Below are 16,318 nucleotides of genomic sequence, written 5' to 3' on the forward strand. Positions count from 1 at the left end.
GGACATAAGAGTACCTCAATTACAATCTTATTACATATTTTTCTAAGAAAAAAATATTTTTGTCCTCTCGTCTTTAACCTACGAAAATAGTTACGTTCCTCTGTTTTCATGCGACGATATGTTGTTATTGACCATTTCTGTGGATACAATGTTTACTTACTATACTGTTGTGTAAATGTCATTTTGATTACTTTAATCATTTTGAAATTGTTTCTGTGTCAGCATATCTTTTGCATTGCTATCTTCACATGATTCTAGATTCTTCTTTCCTCTGTATCTCCTGTGTTTCTGGGTGTTGGCCCGCAAAACTTGGGATTTCTAACTTTTCTTCTCTCCTCCATTGATTGCGCATTGTCTGATTAGACAATGCAACTATCAATATAAGATGTTCCCATATTAGTCTAACCGACAAAATCACATCTTTGTTTCAGCTGGCTTATGCATTATTTCCTCTACAATGCTTTCTTGATAAATCAATCCTCAGTGGTAGGCAAAGGTTTCATTACAACTCATTTGAATAAATAACTAATCTCCTTCCCTTTCCATATGAATTCTACTGTATTTCAAGTACTTAGTGATATGTGAAAATATTCCTGTAAAACTCTACTGGAATTGTAAAGGAAAGATATCAAAATAAAGTACTTACTAATGACATTCTTGAACAGCAGTTATGCTCGGATTCGAAAAGTCATTCTGAAAGAATTAGAAATGTATATGAACTTTGTTAATATAAGGATTAAGCACGTTGGATTAGCTGCCTTAGTTTTTCGAAGATGATTGGTATAAACTAAGTGGTCGTATTGTTAGAATAGCAATCTTATATTTTTTTTACTACAGTCTTTTTGAAGAGACACAAGCTTTAGCTAGGATACAAAGTTTAATATTTGTCTTGTAACTCTTTCTTCTGCTTCTTTACTATTTCTTTAATGCAGTATCTATGATTGTTGTAACATTCAGTTTTTCCTTTTTCAGGAAACTTCTGCTGCACTAGATTCTCCAGAGCCCAAGCGTGAAGAACCACAACAGGACAACCCTTATCGAGTTCTTATCGAAAAATATGAAGCTCTCTTACGAATGCAACGCAGAAGCACTCGCACACGACGTAGATTACGACACGCCAGTCGACAAACTACACACAACACACTGAAAGAGGAGGAAGAAGACTCAAATTGCCTTTCCCTACAGGAGGAACTCAAACTTTCTGGTGACTTTATTGTGGGTTGTAAAACTAACGACGATAATAATGATGACATTTCCGGTCCTGTTTCACTTCTAATTACGACTGAGGAAGATGGCACAAGTATAGATCACAGTGAAGTGGGAACCAAAAGTCAGGATTTTACCAAATCGAACGATGGAGTCGATACAGCCGCTAGAAATACTCCTACCACGCCAACAACAGATGGAAGTCATGATTTTTCGGAAACTGAAACTTCTTCGTCAGGTTTCTCGGAAGAAATTCGATGCATGAACAAAACTACTCAAACTGAGGACTGCATTATATTCCAAAATAACCATTTGAGTGGACATGGCATGGAGGAATCGCTACAGAAAGCAACTGGTGCTAATGGTGTTGAAGGCCACTTTAAGAAGGCTCCAGAATACAAACAACTTTTCCAGGAAATTTTTGCTGTCCTAAAACGATCACTCTCGAACGAAGAATTATCGGAAAAAGACCACGAAGAGAAAGTAAGTGCGAAAGATATCCCACGTGAACCTACTTTGCTTTCAGTTCAAGCTTGTGACGAACGCGATATGAATAAAAGAGACGAAAAGAAATCTAAGAAGGGGAAACAGAAGCGTAATGTACAGCAACAAATGATCATTCGTCCAGACGTTCCAATGGTAACTAAAATGGAGATCAGAGCTGTCCAACCTACGAAATCTGTTAGCTACAGTGCTGCATTAAAAAATAAGTTTATAAATAGTGGCAGTGAAGCCAACGCTAATAGTGTTTCTAACGTTTGTACAGAAAACAAAAACGTTCACTTAATAAGTGCCAATCAACAGAGTACAATAACACCACGGAAACAGCGAAAGTCTGGTTCAGGTATGAAGAAAACCAAACCGGGATCCACCATCGCAGCAAATGGGGTTCAGGAAAAGTTGTGTGTTTTAGAAACAGTACAAAAAGTTCAAGAATGGGAGTTTCGACCATTTGCGAGCTCAGCTTCAGCTGAAGTTGCTAAGTTAAAAAGACTCGAAAAATCTTACGCTGATGTACTTCGGTACGGACTGGAAAAGCAGCGACAGCGGCTAGCTCAAAGGAAGTAAACTGAACAAAACCATTGTTGGTTAGATTCCTACATATCTGAAATAAGACCTGATTAAAGTATGTAATGTTCTTGAGTCGTGTATGTAAGTGAAAGGACTGTGTATCAGCAGCTGAATTTAAAGTGCAATATTATCCAGATTTGTCAAATATTAGTGTGCCATGCCTATTACTTGTTTTTTTAAAATCATTAATTAATAAAATAATAGCCATAATATTAGTTCTTAAAAACTGCGTACCTTGGTCAGAGTATAAAATTACTCACATTCTGTGAAGGAAATCCTTTAAACTGCCAGATCTGTACTATTGTGAGTCTTACTCGACACTCTTTCAAAAAAATGAGTTTCGTGTGAAAACCGCAGTGTTATTTTGTGTTGTATTGCAAATTTAAATTTGTTACGTGAGAAGAAAGATTTATACTTATATGTTTGAAAGTGAGAGGCTCTGCGTGAATTTGTGTAAAACAGAAGGATCTAAGGTGCTACAAATATATATATAAGACTGCCTTCCATAATTATTTTTAACTACGTATGACTAAACTGTACCATCCTTAATAGTAATACAAAGTTACCCTATGCCATTATCAATACACTGTAACATACATTTGTAAGTTTTGTTGTTTATGTATGTACATGTATAAAAGTCTTAAAAATGGATGATTCATGTAAAAATGTTACTTTTGTAAAAGATTTTAACTCTGCTGGGTGTGGCATGTTTACCGAAATAAATTCTGAAGTCATTCAAAATATCTAGATGGTGATAGTTTGATAATTTCAATTCCTCAAAACTACATCTCAAGTCTACCAACATTTCCAATCCATAAAAATATTTTTTAGTTATATTTTATTAGAGGACCCACACTTTTTAAAAAATAAGATACTATGTTACGACCTTTTTATAGTTACTACGAATGCATTTTTAAAAATCTTTAGATTTAAAGAATTTAATTACGCATAACAGCTATAAAACGATTGCAGAGTACAGATGTTTTGATTTAAAGCTGTATTTATTTAAATTTTTGGCGTATTTAATTTAATATATATAAATTAAATAATCATATAAAAATTGTATTAATTTTCAATTTAATCAATTAAATTTTGCAAGAGTTAATTTTTAATTAATAATCGTTTAAAAAAAAAAAAAAAAGGGCCTATCCGGTTTGTCATAAGGACCAAGACTGTCCCGTGATCAAGTCAAAAGTCACGTTGCGTGCTAAATAATGTCTGGAGATTCCAAATCCAGATGTGAAAAAATTTCAAGGACGTAACTTTCATGAGAGTCGTCCTGGGTAATTCGCAGAAGATGCATATACTTTATCATCATCAGGGTTCATACACTACCTGGAAAACCTAAAAAAAACTGGACATCTCAGGGAAATTGATTTTGGAAGAAAAATCCTGGATAATTCAGAGAAATCGATCATATTGAGTAAAAAAAACCTGGAAATCTCAGGGAAATTGAGTTGAATATTTTTGTATATTTTGAATGTATTAAAGTATGGAAAAAAAAAGTATTTACTTAATGCCCTTAGCAGGCTTCTCAACTTAATATTTTTTCAACTTAAATTTTATTTATTTTAATTATTTTCTTCTAACTCAATATTTAATTGCAACCGTTCATTGGGGAAAACGGTGGCCATTCTTAAATATATTATCCTTAAAATTTATGTGTTCTCTTACTGTTAGTTTCTTACACTAGACCTGGAAATTGCAAAATTAATACCTGGAAAATTCAGGGAAATTGAGTTCAATATTTTTGTATGAACCCTGATTATTATTGATTTTAACCAAACAACTTGACTTTTGACATTGTTCTATTCATATTTACCTTATGTGCTATACGTAGTTTTAGGCTCTTCATTATGCCTTTGCAATAAGCTTTCAATTAGCCATCTCCTTATTATACAGTAATTTTTGAGATATGTGGATATTCATATTTTTTTCTTCATTAATTTTCCATTGACTTTAATGTTTCGTGCTTTCTGACTATGTTCCATCCATATTAAGACAACTTGCTTTTGGAATATATAATTCACGTAGTATTTTCTATATTTAAGCTGAATTTCAGCTAAGTGAAGGAATTATTTGTTTTTCTTTGATTTTTCATTGATAATGTTTCGTGCGCTTTTTATTATTATTATTATTATTATTATTATTATTTATTATAACTATTTTCCATCCATTTTAGTACACTTTGCCTTCGGAATGTAGAATCTACATAGTCTTTTCCACATTACACTGAATTTCAGCCATCTCCCCCAAAGTCTCTTCCGATCATTGCAATCGGATAGGCTGTTTATAAATTAAATTTCACATTAACTTTTACAACTGAAGACAATTCTCATTGCATTATAGAAAAAATTGTCAAATTTAATCTATTAATTTGAACAGTTACTTTTTTCTGGCATTGATATCTAATTTGACCAATTATTTTTTTCTTCTGAGTTTTAGATGTAATCCGTTAAACTTTTTATTATTTTTTCCAAATATGCCCCTTAAGATAGTACTTCCAGCTCTTAAATACGAAACTTGAAACAACTACAACATACTTCAAGTTGGCAGTAAAAGTGTATAACTTGTCTTTGAACTTTTTTTTTTTTTTTTTTTTTTTTGTCAGTTTCAGAATGAATGGACAAATTTAAATTCGGTTTATTGTGCTAGAATTGGAGTGTATGTATTTTCTTTATCTGTTACAGAAAACTACTTAAGCTAATCTTCTTGTTCGAAAGTTACTGATAAAATATATTCTGGGAACTTTTGCTAGTGACTGCGTGTATAGGACAAAAATAATGGAAAATAAACACTGAACTACCTCCAAAATCAGGTAGCTACGTGAATATTTCCCCTAACTTTGTGCATATATATATTCATTATTGTATTCTGCTGGTTGTGATTGCCTTACAAGAACATTACAGAGAGCAGGTCAAACTTGGGAACACAATACAATGTTATACGAGTTTCTGCATGCTTTGAGTTTAAACTGGAAAACAATAGTAAAATGAGAATTAAAACATGCTAGACATTCTGTAAGGATACGGAAATTCCTAGTTACATCCTTCTCATTGGGAAGATTGGATGGTACCAAATCATCAACTAACAAAGTCTCTCTTCGAATTTTCGTACTTCATTCAATGTTAAGCAAAGGCCGCCAGGTATTTTTGCGAATGTATTCTAGTATTGAGGACATCATGTTCTGAAGTGTGAAAGTATAAATGAGCAGACAGTATAACGGTGGAATAACAAATTGAATAACTGCGATTAATTTCGCCAGGACGAATCACAAACCATTAAACAATTAAGCACTCATTCCACTTTTCGACGCCAATAATGAAGCATTTAACTGCAATACAGTAGCATTTAACTACATTTTAATACCTCCTCTCTACCCGGAGCCATATTTAGATGGGCCATGGCCTGGGACGGACACTTTTAGGGAGCGTAAAACTTTCTCGGATCAGTTTCATTTTATATTCTAGTTTGGAAATTTAGATATTTGGCTGCAAATATTTATATTGAAGCAGTAAAAATGTTAAATATGCTCCTGACTCCGCTAGCTTAGGAAACTATAAGGGAAGGTGAGTATCACATGAGGTAACTGCAGATCAGGAAGCAACATGAACAATTGTCTATTTTCTCGGTTAGTGAAGGATAAGTTTCTGGACAATGTGTTGATGTTTGATGAGATGTTCTTTACGATACTTCAAGGCGTCATCACCACTGGTTGGCACCACATGAGTCCACTTCCATCAATCAAAACTGCCACTGTAAACATAACTATGTGCCACCTTTCCAGATCAATGCAATTGTGCATCTGCAGCAACTGGAATGTGCCCATGAACATTTGAAAACAGACCAGTTCCTAGATGTCAGTTCTTATGAATCGCAAACGTATTACGCTGTTTTAGGACAACACAAAACCACTTGTTGCTAAAGTCACTCATAAACACTATTATCCGACTTCGTTGTGAAACCAATCCATTCCAGATACTGTGCAATGACAGATTACTTTTTATTTATTCTTAGATAACTATTTGGGGGGGGGGAGACTATTCCTAACCCCATGCGATAGACAGAGTTCTTCTACCGTGGCATTCATAGTATGGTCGAGCGATGAAGATGAGTAATGTAATTGCTGCTAATAAGTATAGCTAGGAATTGTAGGTGTTGCACCTTAATTTATTAACATTATTAAAATGCCCAAACTAACTTGTCTTGCAAAGAAAACATTAAATGAAATCTCCTAAATGTGTTTTTTTAATTGCAGCAGTTTGAACTTTCTTCAATGTAAGCATCGCTGTGCGCCATTTTCAATGTTATTACTAGACTTCGGATTTTTGCATATTTGCATTTTTTTTTTCCTTCCTCATGTGATATTGATATGCTCTTTAAACAGAAATTCGTTTCAGCTGATTTGGGATAAAATGGCAGTTTTATAGTGCATATATGTGCATATTTTGGAGGTTAGTTCATATTTATGTCGTTACTGCATATAAATGCATATTTAAAGGAACGATCAAATTGTAATTTTTAATGTCCAACAACTTTCCTCATAAATGGAATTTCAAGTTTGTAATATAAATAGACTCAAGATCTTAAAATGGTTCATTGTTTGTTGGTTTAGAATATCTTCAAAAATCATGTGAAAGGAGAATAAGAAAGTCGTGAGCGATTCATTCTCCCGGCAGTGATGCATGGCTGTCACCTTTTTGGAAGATGATGTAAATAACGGTGTCAAATCACCTGCAACAAAATTTCCACTTCACCCATCTCGGAACCTAAAGTAGCTACAGTTTGTGTGTGTGTGTGTGTGTGTGTGTGTGTGGATTGGAAATTGTGTGGTCCTGTGGCAGTATAAGAATACCAAAAGAAAAATCTGGGTCCATTTAGTTGTATCTTCAAATTTGAATTTTAACTAGCTCAGAATTAGTGTCCAATTTTTGTCCACCCAAGAAATAAATTTGTATCCTTTAAATAAACAAGGGAGGGCCATTTCAAAATTTGTCACTTCGATCACCTGTAGTGTGACTCGAATTTTAATTAGCTCAGAAGTTTCTCGAATTTTTGAACATTTTGTACCACCAAGAATTCTGTACCACTGGAAAAAAACAGGGAGTCATTGAAAAGTTTGGTCACTTGGATCACTTGTACTGAGACATTTTCAAATTCGAATTTCAACTACCTTGGTGGTACAAAAATTACAAAAATAGAGAAAATTCTGAACTAAGTCAAATTCAAATTTGAAGATGTGGCACTACAAGGTGATCGAAGTGGCCAATCTTTGAATTGGCCCTCCCTCGATTTTAATGGTACAAAATGTTTTGTTGGTGGTACATGAATGCACAAAAATTGAACAAAATTTTAAGCTTGTTAAAATTTGAATTTAAAGATGTCACACTACAGGTGATTGGTGTGGCCAAATTTTGAAATGGCCCTCCCGTTTATTTGAATGGCATAAAAGTTTTTCTTGGTTGGACAAAAAAGGAAAAAAATTGGACAAAATTCTGAGCTAGTTAAAATTCAAATTTGAATATGTCGCACTACGGGTGATCGAAGTGGCCAAAATTTTGAAATAGTCCTCCGTTGTTAATTTGAATGGTACAATTCTTTTTATTGTATGGATAAAAATTGGACAAAGATGTCGCACTACAACTAAATGGGCCCGAAAAATCTTCTAGAAGTTACCTTTTGAAATAATGGATTGAAGTTGAGAGACGTTAACAATTCAAGAAGAAAATATATTTTACAAAGTGTATGCCAAACAAGTAATATTTTCAACGTAAATAAGCTTGTTTTCAGAAGAGAACATTTGTTCGACAGCAAAAGCTCAAACTTCAGCAACGCTCTATTTTTTGGCCTCCTTATATTTTCATAGCAGTTTTAATTTCGGTAAGGATTTTAGAGAACTATGAAACAAACCAGATGTGACTTTTTGTGTGTGTGTGTGTGTGTGTGTGTCATACTCGATATAGTTCATCCCAAAGAAACCGTTGAATGTATTTCGGGAAAAAATGAACAACCCTTTTGAAAATGAACTCCAAATTAAAATATTTGCTTTACAAAATCTAGAATTTGTCACAGCAGTTACTGAGATAAGGAGATAAATTCCCAAGTTTTCCTTTAAGGAGTTTGAGAGTATTTAAATACAGTATAAGCTTGTGTTGATTTGATACGCACCTCAGTCTGTCGAAACGTAACTTTCCTACTAAGTCTTCTGTTATGTTTTCGATGACTTTACCTTCTTCCCATGTATGCTCCATGTCTCATTCGAATCACTTTATTCCATTTAAAGTATCAACATTATATATTGATTCGTAGCATAAATAAATACTGTAATTGAATACGGTAGGCCTATGACCATCATTCCTACACATAGGGTTTGTTGGAGAGTTCCTAATCACAATCACGCAGTTGATTAATTTAGGGAGAATTACAATCACGCCAGAGGTTCAACTTCCTTCAGATTTAGGTACATATAAATCTCACGACAGTGCCATCATTCATACAACTTTTGCTTGTTCGTGGGGAAATTCTAATGAGATCAGAGCTGATTAACTTAGAGAGCATTATACTTCGAGAGCATTACGCTACAAAGGAAATAATTTAGACTTGGTTGAAATGTGTGAAGTTAGATAGGAAGATAATGGGGAATTGAGAAGCGAAGGATATAAGTTTTTTCAGGTAATGGAAAGGGTGGTCTTAATGTTGCGGGAATCCTAGGTACGCGTGAAAGAGAAGTTAGTAAAATAGGATTTGTTTATGACAGAGTTATGATGTTAAGGCTTAAGGGAAAAGGAAGGATCTGGTAGTGATACAGACATACGCACTGACCACTTCGAATACAACTGAAGCAGTAGAGGAATTTATGATAAATTAGAGGAAATTATTGACATGGAGAAGAGTAGCCCATACCTAATCGTAATTGGAAATTTAAGTGAAATTGTCGGAGAATTACAGGAGATTAATGTGGGGAAATACGAATTTAGACGAGAGCAATGAAAAAGAAGAGGTACTGGTAATTTCTGTAGGCAAAATCCACTAGTAATTGGAATCACTTGGTTCAATTAGCACAAAAAAGATTTACGTAGAAAAGCTCTATAGACAGCTGAAGATATTATGATTGAGGGCAGGTATGGAAATATCTTGAACGAGAAGAATCTTCCCGGAGCCGACATTATTTTCTGATCATAAATTGTGCTGGCTGAAATGAATATTCAATTGAAAAATGTAGCTAGAAGAAAAGTAGACAATAAACAGTAAATACTGAAAATTTGAAAAATGAGGAAGTAAGAAATCTTTTCGGATGAAACTATGAAACAAAGTATTCAAACGAGGAAAGGAAAATTGGGGATGTTAATACGGTGAGAGCATGTTAAACTTTGCATACGTAGAAGAAATAGTAGGTTATTGCGAAACACAAGACAGCTAAGAAACTATGGATTACAGATCAGGTTTTGCAATGTATGAGGGAAAGAAGATGTGGAAACAATTTAATACAGAAGAGGGCAGAAAGATGCACAGGAAGATAAACAACGAGTTATGAAGGGAAACAGAGCTCCTCCGTGGCTAAGCGGTTAGCGTACGCGTCTTTAGCGCGGGAGACCCGGGTTCGATTCCCGGCGGGAGCTCATGTGGTTCGGATTCCACGTTAATCAGTAGGTCCACGTCTCATATAGCCTCGCTGCTGAACGGGACGTAAAACTCAATCAATCAATCAATCAATGAAGGGAAACAGAGTAAGGGAAGGGTTTTATAAAAGAAAATGTGAAGACGTAAAAGAATTAGAAAGAGTGGGTAAATATGAAGATATGTACAAGGAGTTAACATCTATGGAACTTCCTAAGAATCAAGGATGACGGAAAGCACATGTTGAAGACTTGTATGAGAGTATTGATAGACCCCGTGACCTAGATGTTAAAGTAGAAAATAAGGTAACCGAGAATAATAGAGAGTTTAATATTATTCAGAATGAGTTTGAAAGAAAAAATAAAAACTATATTCGAGATTAGGAATTGAAAGACAACTGGGGTAGATAATATACCAATCGAAGTCATTATAAATATGGGAAACAAGGACAAGAAAGAATTCAGACTCTGCAATTAAATATATGCGACGGGAGAGTACTCAAAATATTTCCTGAAAACGATCATGAACCGTTGCCTAAAAAATCGAACCCAGATTAATGTGAGAACTACATAACTAATAGTCTCATATTGCATGCAGCTAAAATTATTCTTCGAATACTGAACAGAAAGTTGTATGTAAAAATATGAAGAAGTTTTGGAAAAACAGTTTGGGTTTAAGGGTGATAAGGGTACAAGAGATACGATTAACTTACTAAGGACAAACGGTAAAAGATTTATAGAAAAAAAGGAAAGTGGTTTATGCTCTATCTATTTATCAAAAAAGGACTCTTGACCGGGAATTGTTGGTGAGATTTCTAAAGAACGTTGGGTTGCAATGGAAAGATCGAAGACTCATAAGATACTTATATATAAACCAACAAGTAAGCGTTAGAATAGGGGAAGAAATGACAGAGGAAAATGCAATTGAAAGGGAGTTCGACAGTGATGTTGTCACTTGCGATGTTATTTAATATACTGTATATCTAAAATGATAGTGAATGAGGATATTGAAGACGGCATTTCGGTAGGGATAGAATGATTCGGTATACATGTATTGTATATGAGATGGTGTTTGTTGGTTAGTCTGAAAATAAAATTAATAATGTGTTAGAAAATTTGCGGGATGCTCTGAAGAATAATGGGATGAAAATAGACGTTAGAAGACAAAAGCCATGGCTTGGAACGAAGCATTTGGTTTTAAATATAGAAATAAAAGGGGATAGAATAGAGCAGGTAACTAGTTTTCGTTACCTCGGTAATTTTATTAGTGATCACATGAAATAAAAGCAAGGATAGGAATGGCGAAAGAAGAATTTAGGAAGAAGAAAAGTCTATTTTGTGGGTCTTGAATAAAGGGTTGAGAAAAAGACTAATATACTTCGTGTAGAGTATTGTACTATGTGAAGCAGAAACATGGGTCATCCAAAAGTTATGAAAAATCCCAAGACAGACCGAGACAGACCTATAAATCGAAAAAAAAGAAAGGAAATGAAATCTTTAGTTTTACGTCCCACGGATATGCCGGTTAGGCTAAAGGAGACGGTGATGATGAGGAATGAATGAAATGGTGGAATGAAGAAAGTGGGAGGAAACGGGAGAACCCCGAGAAAACCCACGAGCACGGTGTTTGTCACCACAAAGTACACACGGCGCGAGCTGGGATCGAACTAGGGATCCCAAGCATCGGAGGTGAACGCTCTATCACTGAGCCACCGCGCCCCCCACACCTATAAATCGAGACGAGACCTTGGTCAGTCTCAAAAGTCTCTGTCTCGTCTCGAATATTGATAGCTATTTTGCCTTTACCCAAAATTTCTTTCGTTGCTGTGTGAGATAATATGGGAACGGTTGATTGATATACAGTGGCGTATTTAGGGGGTAGGTATCGGGCTCAAGTCCCTCGCGAAATAAATTTGTGATATTGCACATAAAACACAAATGTTTCTTACCCGTTCCTCAAGCCTCTCCCGAAACAAAATCCACTGCTGTTGCATATAATCTTCTCTCTCTGTATATAATATTAAAAATGCTGAAATTTTGTACCATGTTGTGTAAAATATTGAAGGGAAAATTCTAGATACTCTGCAATACCACTAGGTAAACATGCAGTGTTGCCAACGCAAAATGAAGTTTATTTTTTCAAATTGCACTGTGTAAGGTATTACCTATTTCTAATTTAGATATTAAATAAAACCACAATACCACATGCATTATTCAGTGTAATAAAGGACAATACAGTATCACTAACATTAACATTTTGGAGATCTCTAATAACTCAAATAGCATAAACGGTGTAATGCACATCAATTGTATCTTAGCGTCAAACACTATGATCGTGGTATAATATATTTCGAATGAATGAAGGAACAAAGTTACCGGAAAATGTTACATTTTCTAAAGACTTTACTTCGAAAATGTGCTGACATATCACGTCTCATCATGTAGATGCTTTCAAAAGACTTAAGTGGTCACTATGTCATTTACAACAATTGTTATATGTCCATGTTTCGCAAGTAATTTTCAATCAATATAAAATTCCAACGTAATGAACACACGATTAGTTTTCTCGAATAAAGATCACATGCACCTCTGAGAGCTCAGGAATAAGCTTAATCTATGTCGCAGCAATGAATATATGCTTATGTAATACATTACGATCTTATGAACTTGTATAAGAAACAGAATGTACTTAAAGTGAGACGCGAACTGTACGAAACATCGGACTTTGAATCTAACTTGTTTGGTGACCCAACCCGAGACCACAGATAGCAAAGATGAGTGCCGTAGCTCCCACCACAAGGTTAAAGAAGTTCCTGTTTTAAAGTGTCAATTAAATACTGATATGTGAAACGGTAATAAAGCATTTGGTCAATTTGAAACAAAATATATTGTAGTAATAATTCACTCTGTTTATTAAGATAATGAACGTTATATTCTGTTTTTAAAATGACAGTCAAAGCAGAATATAGTGGATAGTAACTGAGAAATTGTAAAATTTCAATTTCGGCGCGATTAAATACATTCGTGCTCCTATGTGTTGCGTTATCCGTTAGGAGGTATTGAACAATTCTGATTCAAAGGAAGGAAATAAACTACTGTATAATACTGGAGTTAATTTAATAGAGTTTAATTGTTTAGGTAGTACTGAAGCTATTTGAGACAGTCTATTGCTGAAAGTGAAATATGGGTTACTATTAGGGTTTTATTCCAGGTATGTTATACCCACCGATGATTGAACCTGGAACACACACATTGAAAGCATTAGCGCTAGCAAATTAGCTACGAAGAGGTACATCATACCATAATTCTAAGTAAGAATAAAGGCAAAAAATAAGAAGCGGGAACGACCGACTATACGATAATAATACTTTCACAATTTTAATTTCACACTATTTATTTCGAGACGAGACCGAGACGGCGATTTTTGACTCGAGACAAGATAGAGACCGATACTTATCAACCGAAACTGTACAGTCTCGTCTCGATACCATCCCTATTAGTATCTATTACTATAGTGCTGCCAAAATGTCTTGAGCCGTGGCAAAAATGCGAACTAAAGCTAACACCCTCGGCACATCCATACGTTGAACCAATTAGGGTTCAGCTGTTGCTAAGCAAGAGAGACTTAGCGAAAGGGGATATCATTCCTTCAGCTCATAGCAGCGCTTGGAACGGAAGACTAGGTGTGAAGTCAATGTGGTATATCCTTAGTTTGATGTCCAATTCTTTTCTAGCTTACAATATTTCATTATCGTCTTCTGACGTTAAATCACACGAATCTCTGCATATTCTCTGTATCTGCCAGGGACATAGTTAACAGGGAGTCCATGCGATCCAGACTCCCCCCCCCCAATTAAGAACAAACGGGAAAAATTCGGACTTAACGGAAAACGGGATTTTTATTAACGTTAGCATGAAAACTATATTTCTAGTGTTCACTTTCGAATGACCATAGAAGAGAAGAGGTATGGTGATCATGAAAAAATTGGATTCGAGATTTCAACGGATTTACACGTTTCACGGCCCGTAAATGGTGCAACAGTGATTTTTGAAGTTCTGTTCGTTCAGACGTCTCGCTATAAAGATATTCAGTTGCCTAGAGGCCTTATTCAACGTAGGTACACTCATGTCCAAAATTGTCGCATGTCTATAAATATGTCGTTGTAGGAATATAATTTGATAATGAATTCGCCCCGTATTTCTTATAATGTTAGTGCGTGTATAACCGACAAATACATGTATGTGGCAAATTTCATGTAAAAAGAGAAGTAAATAAGAATAAAACGAAAATAAAATTTTCTTGTCCACTTAGCAACATTTTGTTTTACTCACTCCAATTTTCGTATTTATAATTCTTTTCCTATAAAATTTACCACAAATATACATTTCCCGATTATAGTATCATTATTAATATATCCTGCAAAATCATTATCAAATTATATTCTTACAAGAAGACAGTTATAGATATGCGCCAATCATTTTGGACACGAGTGTTCACCAAATTTTAAACTTAAAATTATACAAGAATTCCGTTTTGTTTTTTCCGTTGCTATTTTCTATAAAATGTCTGTTAACGATTTTGTTCATATTTTATTAACAGCCCTATATTGTGATATAATTCATTTCCAGGACAAAAATTACGAGTTGTTTACTTTGATGGATTTTCTCCGAACAATTTTGCTCAAAACAACTTAGGCGAAATTGTTATTACTTCATAAATAAATGTTTTATTAACAACCTTAAATATGGCATGACTTATTCGTCCTGAATAAATTCACGAGATTAGTTTACTCTTGCGGTGAGTTTTTGTCGTAATATTTTCTTAAAAACTGCCCACGACATTTTGTTCATATTTCAGAAGTAATGTTACAATATGGAGCAAACCATTTCTAATGAAAATATCCAAAAACGGCAGTTTCCTCTTGGGATGAATTGTATCTTTTCAAGTGATTTCTTAAAAAAAGACTCAGGTGACTTTCTTCATACTTCACAAATATTTCATTAATAACATGATAGTAAGCATAATTAGTTTGACCTAAAAAATCCACTGGGGTTAATTTATTCTTGGAAGTTTTATTTCCTTTTTCTTAATAAATTCCTCCAATATTACTCAGACGATTTTGTTGATATTTCAAAAACAAATATTTCAATAGTAACTTTAATGTATAACATTAGTTATTTCCCATGAAAAAGTCCACAAGGGGTAGTTTACTTTTTTTTTTTTTTCTTGACGGATACTTCAAACATGCCTTCTAATTTTGTATGTATTTCACAAGTTAATATTTTAGTAACACATGCAGAATTTGATTTAATTTAAGAAATTGAAGCGAGCAAGTTTGGTGTGGTGGCCTGTAACTTTTATTTAGAACAGTGTTTCTCAAACGTTTTTCTTTCATGGAAACCTTTCGTGTCCAAAATATAATGGCGGAACTAACGAAAATAGTATTAAATTATTCGACAATTTATAATAATAATGCAAATCTTTTAACGATAATACTAAGTGACTCATCTACGTAAATTCTAACCCACTTCTAGATGAGATAGAGACTTCCGTTTTTATATTCGCTTCCGTGATATTTTTTTTCAAACTTCGAACCCTTTTTCGTTACGGTTCGAAAAAAAAGTGTCGGAAAGGAGCTTTTGTCATTTTCAATTTTTGAAAAATTCATATTATTGTGGAACCCCAGATCCGCGGAACACACTTTGAGAAAAGCTGATTTAGAATATGAAATGCCAGCATATTAGATGTATTAAATTAATCACTGGGATTTTGGCTTTTACAACACTGTTCACATACAGAAAGGAAGTTCGACTTTTAGATTAATCGTGAATGAAGAGAAAATTCTTATTTCTTACTTCTTAACCATTAATGGTTATACGGGTTATGAGGCATCACTTAGGCCAAGTCGTACATGTAAGTTTGTTAAAATGTAAAATATTGCATTTTTATAGAAAAATTCATCACAGCTACCCTGCAGCATACCACGTGAATTTGCCAGTCCAAATGTGAAAGTTGAAATAGTATTAGGCCTAATTGTCCATATCACATGTTAATCATAACACTAAATAAAATTAAAGTAAACAATACATCATAAAGAAACAGTATTCAAAATATACCAGATTATTGGTAAATAAGTTGAAAGAATAGTGATTCAAGAACTCGTGAATTAGATCGTCGCCATCTTGACATCTTTCCGTTCAGAAAGTTTCTTGTCATTTCGATCTATTAATCGATATAATCATCCGTCACTTGTTATTGTCATATTAAGCCGATCGTATTCTAGTCTTCCCAGAGGTAAGGAAAAAACAGAAAATTTAAAAATGAACGGTAAGCATTGACATGAAAATAGTTATAACCTGAATTGAGCGTGACTTTGCGCTCAAACTCACTTATACGACATTCACCTTTTTGAAAGTGAGCTAGC

The 16,318-nt window shown here is 34.3% G+C and overlaps 1 protein-coding gene across 5 annotated transcripts in view; it reads left to right on the forward strand.

Annotated features, from left to right (window-relative positions):
- Window positions 1–3,024, forward strand: part of LOC145680542 (uncharacterized) — a 410,979-nt gene extending 407,955 nt beyond the window's left edge. For all 5 annotated transcript variants that reach the window (XM_081751160.1, XM_081751162.1, XM_081751163.1 and 2 more), the window contains one exon: window positions 973–3,024. In XM_081751160.1, coding sequence (XP_081607286.1) covers window positions 973–2,274 — 1,302 coding nt within the window. In that variant the 3' untranslated portion in view covers window positions 2,275–3,024. The remainder of the gene's footprint in view (window positions 1–972) is intronic.
- Window positions 3,025–16,318: the final 13,294 nt, after the last annotated feature.

The sequence above is a fragment of the Thermobia domestica genome, chromosome 3, assembly GCF_964235325.1.
Source record: "Thermobia domestica chromosome 3, izTheDome1.hap1.1, whole genome shotgun sequence".
Lineage (NCBI taxonomy): Eukaryota > Metazoa > Arthropoda > Insecta > Zygentoma > Lepismatidae > Thermobia > Thermobia domestica.